Here is a 21,287-nt window from a genome sequence, read left to right on the forward strand (position 1 = left end):
AGGGAAGTGGAGACCTCCTGATCTCCCCTGAGCCAGTGTCCCTGCACTCCTAACGTTCCCTATGCCGGTTCCGCACCGGGCGACGCACAGGAACCGAAAAACCCTAGCTCGCCCTGAATCTAAACCCTCACTAGGGAATTGGTCGGTGCGGAAACTAAACACACGAGGGAAAATGACAATACAGGGGAAACACCACTTAGCTTTGCTCTGTTGCGTACGCTCCTAGCAACAGAGCCCACCACCTGTGTGCATCTTCTCCTCCACCCGGATCTATCACCATAACTGGATCCTTCACCATAGTGCAGCCTTGGAGCAGAGTCCACCAACAGTTGCAGCTGCCCAGTAAACAGAGTCCCAAAGATGAGTCCAGCTTCTGCCAAAAAGTCCAGCATGCTTGAGTCCAGTTTTCAGCAACCAAGTCCAGCATGCTGAGTGCAACTCTCACCATCGTCGCCACTCCACCAAGCCATGCCAGCACTTCCTGCCGACACCATAAACTGTGACTCCACCACGCCATGCCAGCCCTTCCTGCAGACCACATAGCTGCCACTCGTCCCCTCTGGCTGGGCTGCGCAGGACTCATGTTCAGCTCCTTCCTTCACCCAGGCTTCCTTGTGAATGACTAACACACAATCACCAAACAGTGATTGAACACACCTGGCTCTCATTTATAGAGCCTCACACCTGATTTATAATTACGTGCACTAAACCAAAGAAACTAAAGTGCACTACCACTCACTCCCACCGGGGCAACTTAGAATGAACGACACCACGTGTAATAATTCTAATGGCCACCGGGGGCAATCACATCACTTTGGCACCTAGCCAAAGGAAAAAAAGTTCACTTATCCATTTAATCTGTCAGATCCACGCTGGATCATGACAGTTAGTCTATGGTCAGTGAAGATGCTGCGGAAAAATCTGTGCATATTTGCAGCATTTTTTTTCCGCAACATGTCAATTCTTTTTGCGGATCCGCATCTCTCTCCCTCTCTCGAAGCACAAGGGAGAAAATTCACAGATTCAATACCACCTAACAAATACGCACACCTAAAAAGCACTACAATCCGCAGGAAATCCACTTCAATTCCGCATGAAATCCGCAAGCGTTTTCCCCATGCGTTTTCTGGCAAGAGATGCGGATTTTATGCAGAAAATTCCACAGAACAATCTGCAACTTGTGCACATACCCTAAAAATTACCAGGCTTTGCAGAGGTCTATTTGATTGAACAGTTTGTTGTTTGTGTGCGGTTGATAACTTTATTTGCTACTGATATGAGGCTGACATATCGGTTGTACAGAGCTGAATCCCATTGTAACACATTCACAATCACACGATTTACACATGCACCAAATTTGTTCTAGATTGTTCAAGTTGCTTGGCTGGGAATAAAGAGAGGACAAAAATTAGGAGACCACTGCAAAGCTTTCAGTTTGTCTGATTTTTCTCTTTATAGGTATATTTTTTGAGTAAATTGCTCTTTTATTCAATAAACTACTGACAACACGTCTTCGACTTTCCAAGCACTAAATTTTATATTTACTTTCAGAAAATGAGAAATGGTCAAAATAACAAGAAACCTGCTCCCCAACCTCACTAACATGATCATTCCAGCCCTAACCCATCTCTTCAACCTATCGCTATCTTCTGGTACCTTCCCCTCTGCCTTCAAACTGTCAGGAACACCGCACTACACTTGCTCACTGAGCCAGTGCGCATGTCCTGAGTACAAAAAACCGTGCTCAAAGATACCTGTGGAGCAGGGCAGCAGCGGTGACAAGGCGTGCTTCATACTATCAGGATCTGAAGCACATGACTGCTGGGGGCCTGGCCTAAGCTCCATAGAGCTAGGAGCTGCAGGGAAACTCCTAGAAAGGTAACTACGGGACAGGTTACCAAGGGCAAAACACTATAGTGTCCTCAAAATAGTTTTTGGCACTTCAACCACAATTATACTCACTCTGGGGTAACTGAGAAGTAACCAATTAACCCCAAAAAGAAGCGAACCAGCTGAATTTATAAAATATACAATTTTATTAGATATCAAAAATTCTTTTTATAAAAATATAGACTACATTACCATATACTCTTAACATACCCCAATGGGGAAAAATGCACAGACCAACCACCAGGGAAAATAATCCTTCTAATAATAATACATATATAAATGCCTTGGTGTATAATAAAAATGCAATTCATATTACAAATGCCCTGTTACACTTCTGAAATAAAACACAATACCGGTATCATGTCTAGCAGTTATCACAACATAAGGGGGAAACAACCAGACCCAGCTATTATAAAGCTCCAGTGCGACATGAGCCTAAATAGATCTGAAACACCCAATAAATAAATATCAAGATAGCGGTTAATAATTACCTTGAACCGGAAAATAGTGATAATCATGGTCCTGTGCAGAGACCCCCGCGCCCCGACGCGCGTTTCGCCCTCTTGCTTCTTCCGGGGGCGTCAAGAACATTAACCATGTCCTAACCATGACAGTAACATGCCACCAAAACACCCATCCTCAAAAAATCAAACCTTGACCCAACTGCTATGCCCAGCTATCGCACCATATCACTGCTCCCGTTTGCTTCCAAACTCCTTGAACAGCATGTCCATGCTTAACTTTCATCCCACCTCTCATCTAACTCCCTCCTTGACATCCTCCAATCTGGCTTCCGCCCCCACCACTCCACTGAAACTGCTCTGACCAAAATTATTAATGACTTACTCACAGCCAAAGCTAACAGACAGTTCTCCATCCTCCTCATTCTCGACCTTTCCTCTGCCTTCGACACAGTCGACCACTGTCTACTGCTACATATTCTTTCTTTCTTTCCTTGGCATCAAAGACCTTGCCCTGTCCTGGATTGCCTCATACTTTTCTGACCGCACATTCAGCGTTTCCCACTCCCACACTACCTCCTAATCCCGCCCTCTCTGTGTTGGAGTCCCCCAAGGCTCTGTCCTCGGTCCCCTACTTTTTTCCATTTATACTCTTGGTCTAGGACAACTCAAAGTCCCATGGCTTCCAGTACCACCTGTATGCAGACGTCACACAGATCTACCTCTCTGGCCCAGATGTCACCTCTCTGCTGTCCAGAATCCCGGAGAGTCTATCAGCCATATCCTCCTTTTTCACCTCTCGCTTCCTAAAACTCAATGTAGACAAAACTGAACTCATTGTCTTTCCTCCATCTCATGTATCTTCCCTACCCGATCTATATATTACGGTAAACGGCATCACGCTCTCTCCCGCACCTGAAATCCGCTGCCTCGGAGTAACTCTTGACTCTGCCCTGTCCTTCAAACCACACGTCCAAAAATATTTCCAGAATCCGTCCCTTCCTTAGCCCTCAATCTACTAAAACTCTTGTACATTCCCTCATTATCTCCCGCCTTGACTACTGCAATACTCTCCTCTGTGGCCTCCCTGCTAACTCTCTTGCACCACTCCAGTCTGTTCTCAACTCTGCTGCCCGGCCAATCCACCTCTCTCCTCGCTACTCCCCTGTCTCTTCCCTCTGCAAATCCCTCCACTGGCTCCCAATTCACCAGCGAATCCAGTTCAAACTACTAACACTGACCTACAAAGCCATCCACAACCTGTCCCCTCCCTATATTTCTGAACTAATCTCCCAATATCTTCCTTCACGTAATCTTCGATCCTCCCAAGACCTCCTACTCTCCTCCACACTTATTCGTTCCTCACACAACCGCCTCCAAGATTTCTCCCGAATATCCCCTATCCTCTGGAATTCCATGCCTCAACACGTCCGATTATCCACCACCCTCGGATCCTTCAAACGGAACCTGAAAACCAATCTATTCAGGAAAGCTTACAGTCTGCAATAACTATTCTCCTGCCTCACCACCGTCCGAGCCGCTGCCTCAAAACCACCAGAGCTGCTGCACCCCCGACCTTCTGTCTCTTCCTCACTATCCCATAGAATGTAACTCCGCAAGGACAGGGTCCCCTCCCCTCTGTACCAGTCTGTCATTGTAAATTTGTTTACTGTTAATGATATTTATAACTTTGCATGTAACCCCCCTCTCATGTACAGCACCATGGAATTAATGGCACTATATAAACAAATAATAATAATAACAAAATGCAGTGCTTGCAGACCTCAAATAATACTAATAAAACAAGTTCATAAAGATTTAGAAACAACAATACTAACTTTTAACTCAGGAAGAGTTCAGAAATCTATATATTGTGAAATAACCATGATTTTTAATCACAGCTTTCAAGCGTTTTGGCGTGCTTTCCACCAGTCTTTCACACTGTTTTTGGGTGACATTATGCCACTCCTAGTACAAAAATTTAAGCTTTGTTTGATGGTTTGTGACTATCCATCTTCCTCTTGAATACAGTCATGGCCAAAAGTTTTGAGAATGACACAAATATTAATTTTTACAAAGTCTACTGCTTCATTTTTTCTAATGGCAATTTGCATATACTCCAGAATGTTATAAAGAGTGATCAGCTTAACAGCAATTACTTGCAAAGTCAATATTTGCCTAGAAAATGAACTTTATCCCCCAAAACACATTTCAACATCATTGCAGCCCTGCCTGAAAAGGACCAGCTAACATCGTTTCAGTGATTGCTCCATTAACACAGGTGTGGGTGTTGATGAGGACAGGGCTGGAGATCAATCTGTCATGATTAAGTAAGAATGACACCACTGGACACTTTAAAAGGAGGCTGGTGCTTGGCATCATTGTTTCTCTTCTGTTAAACATGGTTATCTCTAAAGAAACACGTGCAGTCATCATTGCACTGCACAAAAATGGCCTAACAGGGAAGAGTATCGCAGCTAGAAAGATTGCACCTCAGTCAACAATCTATCGCATCATCAAGAACTTCAAGGAGAGAGGTTCCCTTGTTGCCAAAAAGGCTCCAGGGCGCCCAAGAAAGACCAGCAAGTGCCAGGACCGTCTCTTAAAAGTGTTTCAGCTGCAGGATCGGGCTACCAGCAGTGCAGAACTTGCTCAGGAATGGCAGCAGGCAGGTGTGAGTGCATCTGCACGCACTGTGAGGCGGAGACTCTTGGAGCAAGGCCTGGTCTCAAGGAGGGCAGCAAAGAAGCCACTTCTCTCCAGAAAAAACATCATGGACAGACTGATATTCTGCAAGAACAGTATTCTTCGGTACAGGGAGTGGACTGCTGAGGACTGGGGTAAAGTCATTTTCTCTGATGAATCCCCTTTTCGATTGTTTGGGACATCTGGAAAACGGCTTCGGAGATGACCAGGTGAGCGCTACCACCAGTCTTGTCTCATGCCAACTGTCAAGCATCCTGAAACCATTCATGTGTGGGGTTGCTCCTCAGCCAAGGGAATGGGCTCTCTCTCAGTCTTGCCTAAAAACACAGCCATGAATAAAGAATGGTACCAGAATGTCCTCCAAGAGCAACTTCTCCCAACCGTCCAAGAGCAGTTTGGCGATTAACAATGCCTTTTTCAACATGATGGAGCACCTTGCCATAAAGCAAAGGTGATAACTAAATGACTCAGGGAACAAAACATAGAGATTTTGGGACCATGGCCTGGAAACTCCCCAGATCTTAATCCCATTGAGAACTTGTGGTCAATCATCAAGAGACGGGTGGACAAACAAAAACCTTCAAATTCAGACAAAATAAAAGCATTGATTTTGCAAGAATGGACTGCTGTCAGTCAGGATTTGATTCAGAAGTTGATTGAGAGCATGCCAGGGAGAATTGCTGAGGTCCTGAAGAAGAAAGGTCAACACTGCAAATATTGACTTGCTGCATTAACTCATTCTAACGGTCAATATAACCTTTTGCTACTCATAATATGATTGCAATTATATTTCTGTATGTGATAAAAACATCTGACAAACACACACAAACACACAGCAGATCATGTGAAAATATAATATTTGTGTCATTCTAAAAACTTTTGGCCATGACTGTACATTCCAGAGGTTTACAAAGGGGTTCAGGTCTGGAGATTGGGCTGGCCATGACAGGGATCTGATGTGGTGGTCCTTCATCCACACATTGACTGACCTAGCTGTGTGGCATGGCGCATTGTCCTGCTGGTAAAACCAGTCCTCAGAGTTGGGGAACATTGCCTGAGCAGAAGAAATAACTGTTTTTCTTGGATAACCTTGTATGCGGATTGATTTATACGTCCTTCGCAAAGATTAACCTGCCCAATTCCAAACTTGCTGAAGCATCCCCAGATCATTACTGATCCTCCACCAAATTTCACTGTGGGTGCAAGACACTGTGCCTTGTACGCCTCTCCAGGTCTCCATCTAACTATGAGATGACCAGGTGTGGGGCAAGGCTGAAAATTAGACTCGTCAGAGAAGATTACCTTACTCCAGTCCTCAATGGTCCTATCCTTATGGTCTTTGGCAAACTTCAGCCTGGCTCTCCTTTGCTTCTCATTGATGAAAGGCTTTTTTCTAGCTTTACATGACCTCTAGGAGCCTGTTACAAAATTTCTTGCCGTGCACTTCACCCCAGCTGCCATTTGCCATTCCTTTTGTAGGCCACTTGATGTCATTCTGCAGTTGCTGAGTGACATTTGAATAAGATGACGGTCATCCTGTTCAGTGTATCGTCGTTTTCGCCCTCTGTCGGTCTGTAGCTTTGTTGTCCCCAATGTCTGCTGCTTGACCTTGGCATAATGGACTGCCATCTTAGAAATTTTAAGGATGGAGGCAACATGACGCTCACTGTATACCTCTGCTAGTAAAGCCAGTATTGAGCCCGTCTTTTTCTCACCCAAGACTTTCCTTTACAATTCCTTTGGCATTGTTAAAAGTTATTTTTTTCATTCCTCTTACTTTTGGGATATTACTAGCACTTGTTTAGCCATCCATCTTGTCCTATTGCAAGAGGATTGTGAACACCACAGCAGAGTTTTTTTTATACTTTCCTTCATTATATAAGATTTGGTTCAGGTGATCACCTAATCAGAAGCACATTAAGTAGAACGAGGTGTACTCTGGTTGGAATTCAACTGACACTGGAATGGAATGGCTGTCAGACATGTAGAGAACCTGATTTTTATAAAACTGTGCAATGGTCTCTTAATTTTTGCCAGAGCTGTATAGAGATTAGCAGATCACATTGTTTCATGACTTTGGAATTTTCCGTTTTCATTTTTTGCTCCCCTTCTTCCCAAAGATATAACTTTTTAATTATTCCATCAATATGGCCTTGTGACGCCTTTTTTTTGCGTGATGAGTGGTACATTTGAACTACAATTGATTTTACTATATAATTTACTGGAAAACGGGGAACAAAATTCCCAGTGTGGTGAAATTGCAAAAAAAATTGCAATTCCACAATTATTATTATTTTTTTTTACCATGGTCACTAAATGCTAAAACTGACTTGCCATTATAATTCTCCAGGTCATTGCGAGATCATAGACACCAAACATGTCTAGGTTCTTTTTCATTTCAGTGGTGAAAAAAAAAAATCCAAAGTTTGTAAAAAAAAAAAAAATTATGCTACTTTCTGAAACCTGTAGCGTATCCATTTTTCGTGATCTGGGGATGGATGCGGACTTACTTTTGCACGTCGAGCTGACTTTTTTATTGATACCATTTTATAAATCTTGTGCAGGAGGCTGGATAGAGAGAAAAGAAATGGAGAGTGCTACCTAAGCGCGGTAAGTGTGGTAAGGTTATTGGTAATATGGGTGTAAATGCTCACCTCAAAAGGTTGTGTAAGATAGGCAAAACACTGAACTGGGCTTTGCAGATGGATGGGATCCTTCGCTACGGTATGCTGCTCGTCCGAGATGCGTGGAACTGTGCTCATCCAGGCATAACCACAAATCCAAGTGCAAACAGAGGGGGAATTTGGGTGGTGCTTCCATCTAGCATCCCGATTGGTCGTCATATATAAAACATACCTCCAGCTGTTAACTAAAAAGGTAAAAATGTATTCCAAAAGGTTGCAGACACAGAGGATATGCTGCATGGCAAAAAATGTCGTACATGATTAAAAATGAAAATAACAATAAAAAAGCATGAAATTCGTACACAACGCACTTCTACTCAGAAGAGCCTCCATCAGGTGTGTAGAAGAGCCTTCATCAGGGTTATAGAGCTGTCAGGAACACCGCACTGCACTTTCTCACTGAGCCAGTGTGCGGGTCCTGAGTAAAACAAACTGTGCCCAAAGATACATGTGGAGTGGGGCAGTAGCGATGAAGATGCGTGCTTCAGACTAACAGGACCTGAAGCATGTGACTGCTGGGGGCATGGCCTAAACTCCATAGAGCTAGGAGCTGAAGAAAAACTCAGAGAAGGGTAACTACGGGACAAAGTTACAAAGGGGCATAGACAGAGACAAAAACCAGATCAGGCTGGGGTCAAAGCACGAGATAGCAAGACAGTACCAAAGGATTAGACAGAACGGATAGTCAGGATGCAGCAATAGATCAGTAAAGCAGAACGGGCAATAGCCGGTACAACAGGGACAAACTGTAACGGAGTAACAATAGCCAAGCCAGGAGGTCAGAACCAGAGAAGACATTAGTACCAAAATGTGCGACAGAGAACGGACAGACCAGGTCATAAATGGGAGGCAATCAAGCAATGCAGTGTACACGCACACCAGGGGGTCAGACACACAGTCAGTACAACAGTATAGCCGACTGGGAATCCTAGTCTGGAGTGAGTATAAATACCCCTCCCAGATCCAAAGGGAGGCCGGCAAAAGTTAACCCTGAGAGAGCAGGACATTAACCATGTCCTATATCATGACAAGAGCTATATGACTTGTGAGGTATTTTATAGATATTGTGATGTCCCAACTAGTGGTTTACTGAAGTCTGTTGCGATCTGAAACCAGGACAGGTTGCTGGGTCTTGTAGTCCCACAAACCTGTATTATTAGTAAAGGGCTGGATTTAGGGTTAACCAGAAGAGATGGGTGGGACTGGTTAACCACACACCTCCCAAGGGGGGTGCTCCTGCAAAGACAGGAAGGTCCTATTTGTTCACTGTGTGGAGCACATGAAGGAAGTCCATGTGTGAGACTGGAACGGGCAGGAGCTCCAAATGGTCCAGGAGACACCAAGAGTCTGGATTATGGACACGAGCCAGAGGAAGCCAGGTTGAGACACCTCAGGTGCTGTAAGCCAAGTAACCCAGAGCCTGAGCATGGTGTCCTGACGGACGTCAGGCACTGGAACTGTATGAATAGAACCGGACTGGAATAGACTGTGGATTCTGTGTTGTTCATATGCCCACCAGGGGTTATAAAGTGGTTTATGAGATTGTAATAAACCATAGCTGTGGACTTGTTAAAGAGGAATCTGCTCCTATGTGTTCCAATATCGTTGCCAAGTGAGCATACCCTAGCCCGCTAGGGATCGCTAGGTCACAATATCCTTATCAATTGTGGTTGCGGTTTCTCATTTGAAAGATCTAATTCATGGCGTGTTCCTTGTGAAAATCCATATGTTTAGACAGACCGATGAGCCGCAATCCAAGAGAAGAAACTCTATTAGCATATAGTGCAGAATCAATCGGAAGTGTAATTTATATGGGATCTTATTTCGTCATTATTGGCTAATTTTTCCATTGAAAAGTTAAATATATTTAGTACATACACTACTGTTCAAAAGTTTAGGGTCACTTAGAAATTTCCTTATTTTTGAAAGAAAACCACAGTTTTTTCCAATGAAGCTAACATTAAATGATTCAGAAATACACTCTATACATTGTTAATGTGGTAAATGACTATTCTAGCTGCAAACGTCTGGTTTGTAATGCAATATCTTCATAGGTGTATAGAGGCCCATTTCCAACAACCATCACTCCAGTGTTCTTATGGTACTTTCTGTTTGCCAACTGTGTAAGAAAGCTAATGGATGGTTAGAATACCATTGAAAACCCTTGTATGTTAGCACAACGGAAAACAGTTTGACTGTTTATAGAACATATTAACCTGACCTTCCTTTGAGCTAGTTGAGAATCTGGAGCATTACATTTGTTGGCTCTATTAAACTCTCAAAATGGCCAGAAAAAAAGAACTTTCATGTGAAACCCGACAGTCTATTCTTGTTCTTAGAAATGATGGCTATTCCATCTGAGAAATTGCCAAGAAACTGAAGATTTCCTACAACGGTGTGTATTACTCCCTTCAGAGGAGAGCACAAACAGGCTCTAACCAGAGTAGAAAGGGAAGCGGGAGGCCCCTTTGCACAACTGAGCAACAAGACAAGTACATTAGAGTCTGTAGTTTGAGAAATCGACGCCTCACAGGTCCTCAACTGGCAGCTTCATTAAATAGTACACGCAAAACGCCAATGTCAACGTCTACAGTGAAGAGGCGACCCCAGGATGCCATATCTGAGATTGGCTAATAAAAGGAAAAGATTAATATGGGCAAAAGAACACAGACATTGGACAGAGGAAGATTGGTAAAAAGTGTTATGGACAGACGAATCCAAGTTTGAGATGTTTGGATCACACAGAAGAACATTTGTGAGACTCAAGACAACTGTAAAGATGCTGGAAGAGTGTCTGATGCCATCTGTCAAGCATGGTGGAGGTAATGTGATGGCCTGGGGTTGCTTTGGTGCTGCTAAAGTGGGAGATTTGTACAAGGTAAAAGGGATTTTGAATAAGGAAAGCTATCACTACATTTTGCAACGCCATGCCATACCCTGTGGACAGAGCTTGATTGGAGTCAATTTCATCCTACAACAGGACAATGACCCAAAGCACACCTCCAAATTATGCAAGAACTACAGTTGTGGCCGAAAGTATTGACACCCCTGCAATTCTGTCAAATAATACTCAGTTTCTTCCTGAAAATGATTGCAAACACAAATTCTTTGGTATTATTATCTTAATTTGTCTTAAATGAAAAAACACAAACAGAATTGTCCTAAAGCCAAATTGGATATAATTCCACACCAAACATAAAAAAGAGGGTGGACAAAAGTATTGGCACTGTTCAAAAAATCATGTGATGCTTCTCTAACTTGCGTAATTAACAGCACCTGTAACTTACCTGTGGCACCTAACAGGTGTTGGCAATAACTAAATCACACTTGCAGCCAGATGACATGGATTAAAGTTGACTCAACCTCTGTCCTGTGTCCTTGAGTGTACCACATTGAGCATGGACAAAAGAAAGAAGACCAAAGAACTGTCTGAGGACTTGAGAAACCAAATTGTGAGGAAGCATGAGCAATCTCAAGGCTACAAGTCCATCTCCAAAGACCTGAATGTTCCTGTGTCTACTGTGCGCAGTGTCATCAAGAAGCTTAAAGCCCATGGCACTGTGGCTAACCTCCCTAGATGTGGACGGAAAATAAAAATTGACAAGATATTTCAACGCAAGATTGTGCGGATGTTGGATAAAGAACCTCGACTAACATCCAAACAAGTTCAAGCTGCCCTGCAGTCCGAGGGTACAACAGTGTCAACCCGTACTATCCGTCGGCGTCTGAATTAAAAGGGACTGTATGGTAGGAGACCCAGGAAGACCCCACTTCTTACCCCGAGACATAAAAAAGCCAGGCTGGAGTTTGCCAAAACTTACCTGAAAAAGCCTAAAACGTTTTGGAAGAATGTTCTCTGGTCAGATGAGACAAAAGTAGAGCTTTTTGGGCAAAGGCATCAACATAGAGTTTACAGGAGAAAAAAATAGGCATTGAAAGAAAAGAACACGGTCCCTACAGTCAAACATGGCAGAGGTTCCCTGATGTTTTGGGGGTTGCTTTGTTGCCTCTGGCACTGGACTGCTTGACCGTGTGCATGGCATTATGAAGTCTGAAGACTACCAACAAATTTTGCAGCATAATGAAGGGCCCAGTGTGAGAAAGCTGGGTCTCCCTCAGAGGTCATGGGTCTTCCAGCAGGACAATGACCCAAAACACACTTCAAAAAGCACTAGAAAATGGTTTGAGAGAAAGCACTGGAGACTTCTAAGGTGGCCAGCAATGAGTCCAGACCTGAATCCCATAGAACACCTGTAGAGAGATCTAAAAATGGCAGTTTGGAGAAGGCACCCTTCAAATATCAGGGACCTGGAGCAGTTTTCCAAAGAAGAAGGGTCTAAAATTCCAGCAGAGCATTGTAAGAAACTCATTGATGGTTACCGGAAGCGGTTGGTCGCAGTTATTTTGGCTAAAGGTTGTGCAACCAAGTATTAGGCTGAGGGTGCCAATACTTTTGTCTGGCCCATTTTTGGAGTTTTATGTGAAATGATCAATGTTTTGCTTTTTGCTTCATTCTCTTTTGTGTTTTTTCATTTAAGACAAATTAAATGAAGATAATACCAAAGAATTTGTGTTTGCAATCATTGTCAGGAAGAAACTGAGTATTATCTGACAGAATTGCAGGGGTGTCAATACTTATGGCCACAACTGTATTTATGGAAGAAGCAGTCAGCTGGTAATCTATCTGTAATGGAGTGGCCAGCGCAGTCACCAGATCTCAACCCCATTGAGCTGTTCTGGGAGCAGCTTGAACATAAGGTACGCAAAAAGTGCCCATCAAGCCAACCAACTTGTGGGAGGGGCTTCTGGAAGCATAGGGTGAAAATTCTCCAGATTACCTCAGCAAATTAACTGCTAGAATGCCAAAGGTCTTCAAAGCTGTAATTGCTGCAAAGGGAGCATTCTTTGCCGAAAGCAAAGTTTGGAGAAAATTATTATTTCAAATAAAAATCTTTTTTTCGAACCTTGTCAATGTCTGGATTAGATTTTAAATTAATTTGGCAACTCATTTGATTAATAAAAGTATGAGTTTTCATTAGAAACACAAAATTGTCTGGGTGACCCCAAACTTTTGAACGGTAGTGTACATTTAGATTTTTTATTTATTTAGTATATACATTTAGATTTCTTATTTTTGGTATATCGAATAAGTTGTTGGTGAATGTATCTAACTGCAATTGGGGTGCCATTTTTCACATGACTTTTCGATGAACTAATTTCTTGTCTTTTGTTTGGTCACATGGGTTTGATTAAATCTCTCACCACTGTATCATATTAATTTATATTATTTACCCATAACGTGTTCGCACTTTGGATTTGGCTGGTCAAATAACAGATATGTGAATGGCAAGTGATGGGTATTGTGTCCTATTTTACAAAATGATATGTCCATAGATGTTTATGTTTGATTTCAAATTGGGAAGAGGTCTGGTTGGACATTATTATATCTCCCCATGGGACAAATATTTGGGTTGTGGAGAACTACTAGAGATATGTGTCCGTAATTACAGAGAGTTCAGAGAATTAGCGATTCAGGTTGCAAAAGACGTTTCTAATTTTACCGTTATCGATGGATGGGTGAGCATTGCCTGCTTGAGGAGAAGGTTTTCTCCGTTGTCCCCTGTATCATAGCTCAGAGGTCTCAGGGGTGAAAACTCAGTTATTCCACGGCTTCCAGAGTTTCATTGAGTCCATCTGGATATAGAGTCCCGAGCCTGTATATCCAGTTGGACCCCATGGCATTAAGAACAGGATTTCTGTTTGAAATCGGTATTTATTTTAGGGGAGTCACTATGATAGATTCAACATTTTTATTTTTTTTTAAAGGGTGAGATGTTTCAACCAGCTTTGTTGTAGGAAGCCCTTTTTTTCACATTATGTCTGCAGTCATTCATGTGGCTCAGCAATGCCTGGGTTGTCTGACCAACATATAAGACCCCGCAGACAAATGTGACCAGATCCACATAGACAACAAATTCAGAACTACAGGTGAGTTCCTGGGTGTGTGCGAATACTGTCTTGGAATGTTTTATATTCTTGCTTGGACGTGAAATCGATAATTTTCCAGGAAAAACAATGACCCATATTTTGTAATTTTGTCAATATATATACTAAATATCTTTACATTTTCAATGAAAGAATTAGCCAATAATGACAAAATAACATCCCATTTAAATTTCACTTCCGATTTCCGTATAAACTCGAGTATAAGTCGACCCGAGTATAAGCCGAGGCACCTAATTTTGCCACGAAACACTGGGTAAACTTTTTGACTCAAGTAAAAGCTGGGTATGCATTGTTCCCTCATCCCAATCCTGTATGCATGCCTTGTATGCATGGCTCATTATCCCCTATCCTTGTATGCATGGCTCATTATCCCCTATCCTTGTATGCATGGCTCATTATCCCCAATCCTTGTATGCATGGCTCATTATCCCCAATCCTTGTATGCATGGCTCCTTATCCCCTATCCTTGTATGCATGGCTCCTTATCCCCTATCCTTGTATGCATGGCTCCTTATCCCCTATCCTTGTATGCATGGCTCATTATCCCCTATCCTTGTATGCATGGCTCATTATCCCCTATCCTTGTATGCATGGCTCATTATCCCCACTCCTTGTATGCATGGCTCATTATCCCCAATCCTTGTATGCATGGCTCCTTATCCCCTATCCTTGTATGCATGGCTCATTATCCCCAATCCTTGTATGCATGGCTCATTATCCCCAATCCTTGTATGCATGGCTCATTATCCCCAATCCTTGTATGCATGGCTCCTTATCCCCTATCCTTGTATGCATGGCTCATTATCCCCACTCCTTGTATGCATGGCTCATTATCCCCACTCCTTGTATGCATGGCTCATTATCCCCACTCCTTGTATGCATGGCTCATTATCCCCACTCCTTGTATGCATGGCTCATTATCCCCACTCCTTGTATGCATGGCTCATTATCCCCACTCCTTGTATGCATGGCTCATTATCCCCACTCCTTGTATGCATGGCTCATTATCCCCACTCCTTGTATGCATGGCTCATTATCCCCACTCCTTGTATGCATGGCTCATTATCCCCACTCCTTGTATGCATGGCTCATTATCCCCACTCCTTGTATGCATGGCTCATTATCCCCACTCCTTGTATGCATGGCTCATTATCCCCACTCCTTGTATGCATGGCTCATTATCCCCACTCCTTGTATGCATGGTTCCTATAAGAAAAACACATCCTACTTACCTTCCTGCGTGCCCTCACTGCATCTCGTTCCAGCGCCAGCAGCTCTTCCTGCTGAGCGGGCCCCACTCATTAAGGTAATGAATATTCACTCCACGCCTATAGGAGTGAAGATACGTGAATATTCATTACCTTAATGAGCGGGGCCACGTGATCGCTCAGCTGGAAGAGCTGCTGATGCCGGAACGAACGAGTTGCAGCGAGGGCACGCAGGGAAGGTAAGTAGGATGTGTGCTGGACGCCAGCGGCTGTAACTGTGCATGCTATAAGAGAAATTAATATTCACTGCCAGCGCACTGAATATTAATTTCTCTTTAGCAGCAGGTACAGGCTTTAGCCACCGGCTCCTGCCTCTGTGACCTGCTGCTTCCCCTCCGCTTTTCTGACAGAATGAGTCGAGGGGGGGCGTTTTCAGCCCAAAAAAATGTGCTGAAAAACTCATCTTATACACGAGTATATACGGTAATTCTACAATATATGTTAATATGAGATGAACGAATATTTCATTATTCGGTTCGGGTTCCGATTGCCGTATTTGCAATATTAGCCGAACGCCATTGGAGCCAATGGGAGTAGAGATGAGCAAACATGTTCGGAAACGATCATCAAACATAAATTTGGCACGAATATGGTAAAAGTATGGCAAATTTGGATTCAGCGGCTCACCGGTCTGTCTAAACATGTGGGTTTTCACAAGGAAAACAAAAAAGGATTGGATCTTTCAAATGAGAAACTTCAGCCACAATTGAGGATATCTATAAAATAGCTCACAAGTCATACCGCTCTATACACGTTATGAAGGCTCTTCTGAGCAGAAACGCGTTGTGTACGAATTTAATGCTTTTTTTTATTGGTATTTTCATTTTTATTCATGTACTCCATTTTTTAACATGCAGCATATCCTCAGTGTCTGCAACCTTTTGGAATCAATTGTTACCCAGCGCCAGGAATGCGTTTTTGACCTTTTCCGTTAACAGCTGGCATTTTAAATATGATGACCAATTGGGATCCTACCTGCTAGATGGAAGCACCTCCAAAATTCCCCTTCTGATTGATACCATGTTTTGATCGCCTGTTATTGCAATGTGCGGTGCCCCCCAAAAAACGGAATTCTGGCGTTTGATTTTTCATTCTCATTACGCCATTAGCCAATCGGGTTGTTTCTATATGATACATCGGGCGATTTTTAAACCAGTGATACCCAATATGTGTATTTTTTAGTGTTTTATTTTGAATGGGGCAAAACAGGGGTGATTTGAACTTTTATATTTTTAACATTGTTTTAATATTTTTTACTTTCTTCAATTGTCTCCTTAGGAATCTTGAAGCTGTGTCCATAGAATGGACGGCATTAATCACTATGTAATATGAACGTCGGCCATGGGGAGGCGCACAGAGCAGATTAGCAATGACAAACACGGGGGTCTCCTGCAGACCCTGGATGTCATGCTAAACCATTGGCGCCCCAGGATCATGTGACGTGCTTCCGGCACATGCATGTTAAATGCAGAGATTGACAGCAGCATTTAACATGTTAACAGCCACGGGTGGGTCACGATTCCACCGTGGCTGTTAGGGGCACATGTCAGCTGATCAGATAAGCTGTCATATGCTGGGAAGATGTGGGCCGGAGCCCGCTTCACAGGGAGGGAGACGAGCCTGGACATACCTATACATCATAGGTCATGAAGGGGTTAATATTCCTTCTGTTATTTTCCCCAACTGCTCCTCAAAAAAAGCAGAGAAAGTCAGGCAGCATCACCATCATCTAGTAAAACGCAAACCCTCATACAGCAGATGAAAAATTGAAAAGCTGTGACTCAGCGCTGAAGGGGTTACTGCCCCCTGCTCTTCCCAGTAATGGGGAATCTCCAGCACCTACCTCCACCTGCAGGGGGCGCTATCTCCGGGAATGGAGGGGTTACTGCCCCCTGTGCAGCCCAGTAATGGGGAATCTCCAGCACCTACCTCCACCTGCAGGGGGCGCTATCTCCGGGAATGGAGGGGTTACTGCCCCCTGCGCCCAGTAATGGGGAATCTCCAGCACCTACCTCCAACTGCAGGGGGCGCCATCTCCAGGAATGGAGGGGTTACTGCCCCCTGTGCAGCCCAGTAATGGGGAATCTCCAGCACCTACCTCCACCTGCAGGGGGCGCTATCTCCAGGAATGGAGGGGTTACTGCCCCCTGTGCAGCCCAGTAATGGGGAATCTCCAGCACCTACCTTCACCTGCAGGGGGCGCTATCTCCGGGAATGAAGGGGTTACTGCCCCCTGTGCCCAGTAATGGAGGGGTTACTGCCCCCTGTGCAGCCCAGTAATGGGGAATCTCCAGCACCTACCTCCACCTGCAGGGGGCGCTATCTCCAGGAATGGAGGGGTTACTGCCCCCTGTGCAGCCCAGTAATGGGGAATCTCCAGCACCTACCTCCACCTGCAGGGGGCGCTATCTCCGGGAATGGAGGGGTTACTGCCCCCTGTGCCCAGTAATGGAGGGGTTACTGCCACCTGTGCCCAGTAATGAAAGGGTTACTGCCCCCTGCGCCCAGTAATGGGGAATCTCCAGCACCTACCTCCACCTGCAGGGGGCGCTATCTCCGGGAATGAAGGGGTTACTGCCCCCTGTGCAGCCCAGTAATGGGGAATCTCCAGCACCTACCTCCACCTGCAGGGGGCGCTATCTCCGGGAATGGAGGGGTTACTGCCCCCTGTGCAGCCCAGTAATGGGGAATCTCCAGCACCTACCTCCACCTGCAGGGGGCGCTATCTCCGGGAATGGAGGGGTTACTGCCCCCTGTGCAGCCCAGTAATGGGGAATCTCCAGCACCTACCTCCACCTGCAGGGGGCGCTATCTCCGGGAATGGAGGGGTTACTCCCCCCTGTGCAGCCCAGTAATGGGGAATCTCCAGCACCTACCTCCACCTGCAGGGGGCGCTATCTCCGGGAATGGAGGGGTTACTGCCCCCTGTGCAGCCCAGTAATGGGGAATCTCCAGCACCTACCTCCACCTGCAGGGGGCGCTATCTCCGGGAATGGAGGGGTTACTGCCCCCTGTGCAGCCCAGTAATGGGGAATCTCCAGCACCTACCTCCACCTGCAGGGGGCGCTATCTCCGGGAATGGAGGGGTTACTGCCCCCTGTGCAGCCCAGTAATGGGGAATCTCCAGCACCTACCTCCACCTGCAGAGCCGCACTCCACATATATGGCTGCTCTGTGCGCACAGGACCTGGGATGAGGTCACAGGAGGGGAGGAGTCAGGGGTCACATGATCAGGGGCCTCAGTGTATGCAGGACTCTGCTGTACTGGTTGTCATGGTGCTGGATGAGGGGAAGTTTCTGTGTGGGGTCAGGAGGGGTTTACAGGGTGGATGGAGGAGAGCCGCGTGTGTACGATGCTGAAGTTGGTTTCTTATTAGTTCAGTTTCTTAATCGGCTATTTTGTATTTTCAGGTTTTTTCAGGTTTTTCAATAAAAATAAAACATTCTAAGTATATAATAATGTGCAATCATGTGTCCTTTTGTGAATACACTTAGAAACAGATAAAACAAATAGAAGGCTGGCACAAAAATGGGCATCAAAGTGGGCACTGAGGTATGGTATTGAAGGGGTTAAATGCCTTTGGGCCACTGATCTGACACCTGATTTACATACCTACTGATGCCCAGAACCCATTTGTGCCAGGCTGGAGAGACATGGATTTCATGTGGGGCATCAGTAGGTATGTAAATCAGGTGTCAGATCAGTGGCCCAAAGGCATTTAACCCCTTCAATACCATACCTCAGTGCCCACTTTGATGCCCATTTTTGTGCCAGCCTTCTATTTGTTTTATCTGTTTCTAAGTGTATTCACAAAAGGACACATGATTGCAAATTATTATATACTTAGAAAGTTTTATTTTTATTGAAAAAACCTGAAAAAAAACAGAAAATACAAAATAGCCGAATAAGAAACCAACTTCAGCCTCGTTCATCTGACGTTCTTTGACGGCAGAGAGCTGGAGAGCGCGCTCCGCTCTTCTCTTCCCAATGGCTGCAGGCAGGCAGCACTAGCCGATCACCGACCGTCATCCAGGAATCCGGAGGAGCTCTGCTCTCCTACCCACGCACGCCGGCTCAGGCTGAGAGAGACGGTCCACTCAGTCAGCAGTGTCTGTGCCCGGGGGTGAGTTATAAAGGCAGGGACCAGGGCTGGGGGCATAGCTGGGCTGGTGATGATGTGTGTATATATACAGGTGCTGGGGGGGTATAGCTGGGCTGGTGATGATGTGTATATATACAGGTGCTGGGGGGGTATAGCTGGGCTGGTGATGATGTGTATATATACAGGTGCTGGGGGGGGCATAGCTGGGCTGGTGATGATGTGTGTATATATACAGGTGCTGGGGGGGTATAGCTGGGCTGGTGATGATGTGTATATATACAGGTGCTGGGGGGGTATAGCTGGGCTGGTGATGATGTGTATATATACAGGTGCTGGGGGGGGCATAGCTGGGCTGGTGATGATGTGTGTATATATACAGGTGCTGGGGGGCATAGCTGGGCTGGTGATGATGTGTATATATACAGGTGCTGGGGGGGCATAGCTGGGCTGGTGATGATGTGTGTATATATGCAGGTGCTGGGGGGCATAGCTGGGCTGGTGATGATGTGTGTATATATACAGGTGCTGGGGGGGCATAGCTGGGCTGGTGATGATGTGTGTATATATACAGGTGCTGGGGGGGCATAGCTGGGCTGGTGATGTGTGTGTATATATATACAGGTGCTGGGGGGGCATAGCTGGGCTGGTGATGTGTATATATACAGGTGCTGGGGGGGCATAGCTGGGCTGGTGATGATGTGTGTATATACAGGTGCTGGGGGGGCATAGCTGGGCTGGTGATGAGTGTATATACAGGTGCTGGGGGGGCATAGCTGGGCTGGTGATGATGTGTGTATATACAGGTGCTGGGGGGGGCATAGCTGGGCTGGTGATGATGTGTATATATACAGGTGCTGGGGGGCATAGCTGGGCTGGTGATGATGTGTATATATACAGGTGCTGGGGGGGCATAGCTGGGCTGGTGATGTGTGTATATATATGCAGGTGCTGGGGGGCATAGCTGGGCTGGTGATGATGTGTGTGTATATATACAGGTGCTGGGGGGCATAGCTGGGCTGGTGATGATGTGTATATATACAGGTGCTGGGGGGCATAGCTGGGCTGGTGATGATGTGTATATATACAGGTGCTGGGGGGCATAGCTGGGCTGGTGATGATGTGTATATATACAGGTGCTGGGGGGGCATAGCTGGGCTGGTGATGATGTGTGTGTATATATACAGGTGCTGGGGGGGCATAGCTGGGCTGGTGATGTGTGTATATATATGCAGGTGCTGGGGGGCATAGCTGGGCTGGTGATGATGTGTGTGTATATATACAGGTGCTGGGGGGCATAGCTGGGCTGGTGATGATGTGTATATATACAGGTGCTGGGGGGCATAGCTGGGCTGGTGATGATGTGTATATATACAGGTGCTGGGGGGCATAGCTGGGCTGGTGATGATGTGTATATATACAGGTGCTGGGGGGGCATAGCTGGGCTGGTGATGATGTGTGTGTATATATACAGGTTCAGGGGGGGCATAGCCGGGCTGGTGATGATGTGTGTGTGTGTATATATACAGGTGCTGGGGGGGAATAGCTGGGCTGGTGATGATGTGTATATATACAGGTGCTGGGGGGGCATAGCTGGGCCGGTGATGGTGTGTGTGTGTATATATACAGGTGCTGGGGGGGCATAGCTGGGCTGGTGATGTGTGTATATATACAGGTGCTGGGGGGGCATAGCTGGGCTGGTGATGTGTGTATATATACAGGTGCTGGGGGGGCATAGCTGGGCTGGTGATGATGTGTATATATACAGGTGCTGGGGGGCATAGCTGGGCTGGTGATGATGTGTGCGTATATATACAGGTGCTGGGGGGCATAGCTGGGATGGTGATGTGTATATATACAGGTGCTGGGGGGCATAGCTGGGCTGGTGATGATGTGTGTATATATACAGGTGCTGGGGGGTATAGCTGGGCTGGTGATGATGTGTGTGTATATACAGGTGCTGGGGGGCATAGCTGGGCTGGTGATGATGTGTGTGTATATATATACAGGTGCTGGGGGGGCATAGCTGGGCTGGTGATGTGTGTGTATATATACAGGTGCTGGGGGGGCATAGCTGGGCTGGTGATGATGTGTGTGTATTTATATACAGGTGCTGGGGGGCATAGCTGGGCTGGTGATGATGTGTGTGTATATACAGGTGCTGGGGGGCAT

The 21,287-nt window shown here is 45.5% G+C and overlaps 1 protein-coding gene across 4 annotated transcripts in view; it reads right to left on the reverse strand.

The window, feature by feature from the left end:
- LOC141051066 (oocyte zinc finger protein XlCOF7.1-like) overlaps positions 1–18,229 on the reverse strand; it is a 100,902-nt gene extending 82,673 nt beyond the window's left edge. For 2 of the 4 annotated variants that reach the window (XM_073547907.1, XM_073547905.1), the window contains exon 1: positions 18,150–18,229. In XM_073547907.1, coding sequence (XP_073404008.1) covers positions 18,150–18,176 — 27 coding nt within the window. In that variant the 5' untranslated portion in view covers positions 18,177–18,229. Of the gene's footprint in view, positions 1–16,645; positions 16,668–16,858; positions 16,966–18,149 lie in introns of those variants that run through there. The other 2 variants (XM_073547908.1, XM_073547909.1) reach the window with 2 other exon arrangements.
- Between the last annotated feature and the right edge of the window lie 3,058 nt (positions 18,230–21,287).

Source organism: Dendrobates tinctorius, unplaced genomic scaffold (assembly GCF_039654945.1).
Source record: "Dendrobates tinctorius isolate UK_male_01 unplaced genomic scaffold, ASM3965494v1 ptg000155l, whole genome shotgun sequence".
NCBI classification, from domain to species: domain Eukaryota; kingdom Metazoa; phylum Chordata; class Amphibia; order Anura; family Dendrobatidae; genus Dendrobates; species Dendrobates tinctorius.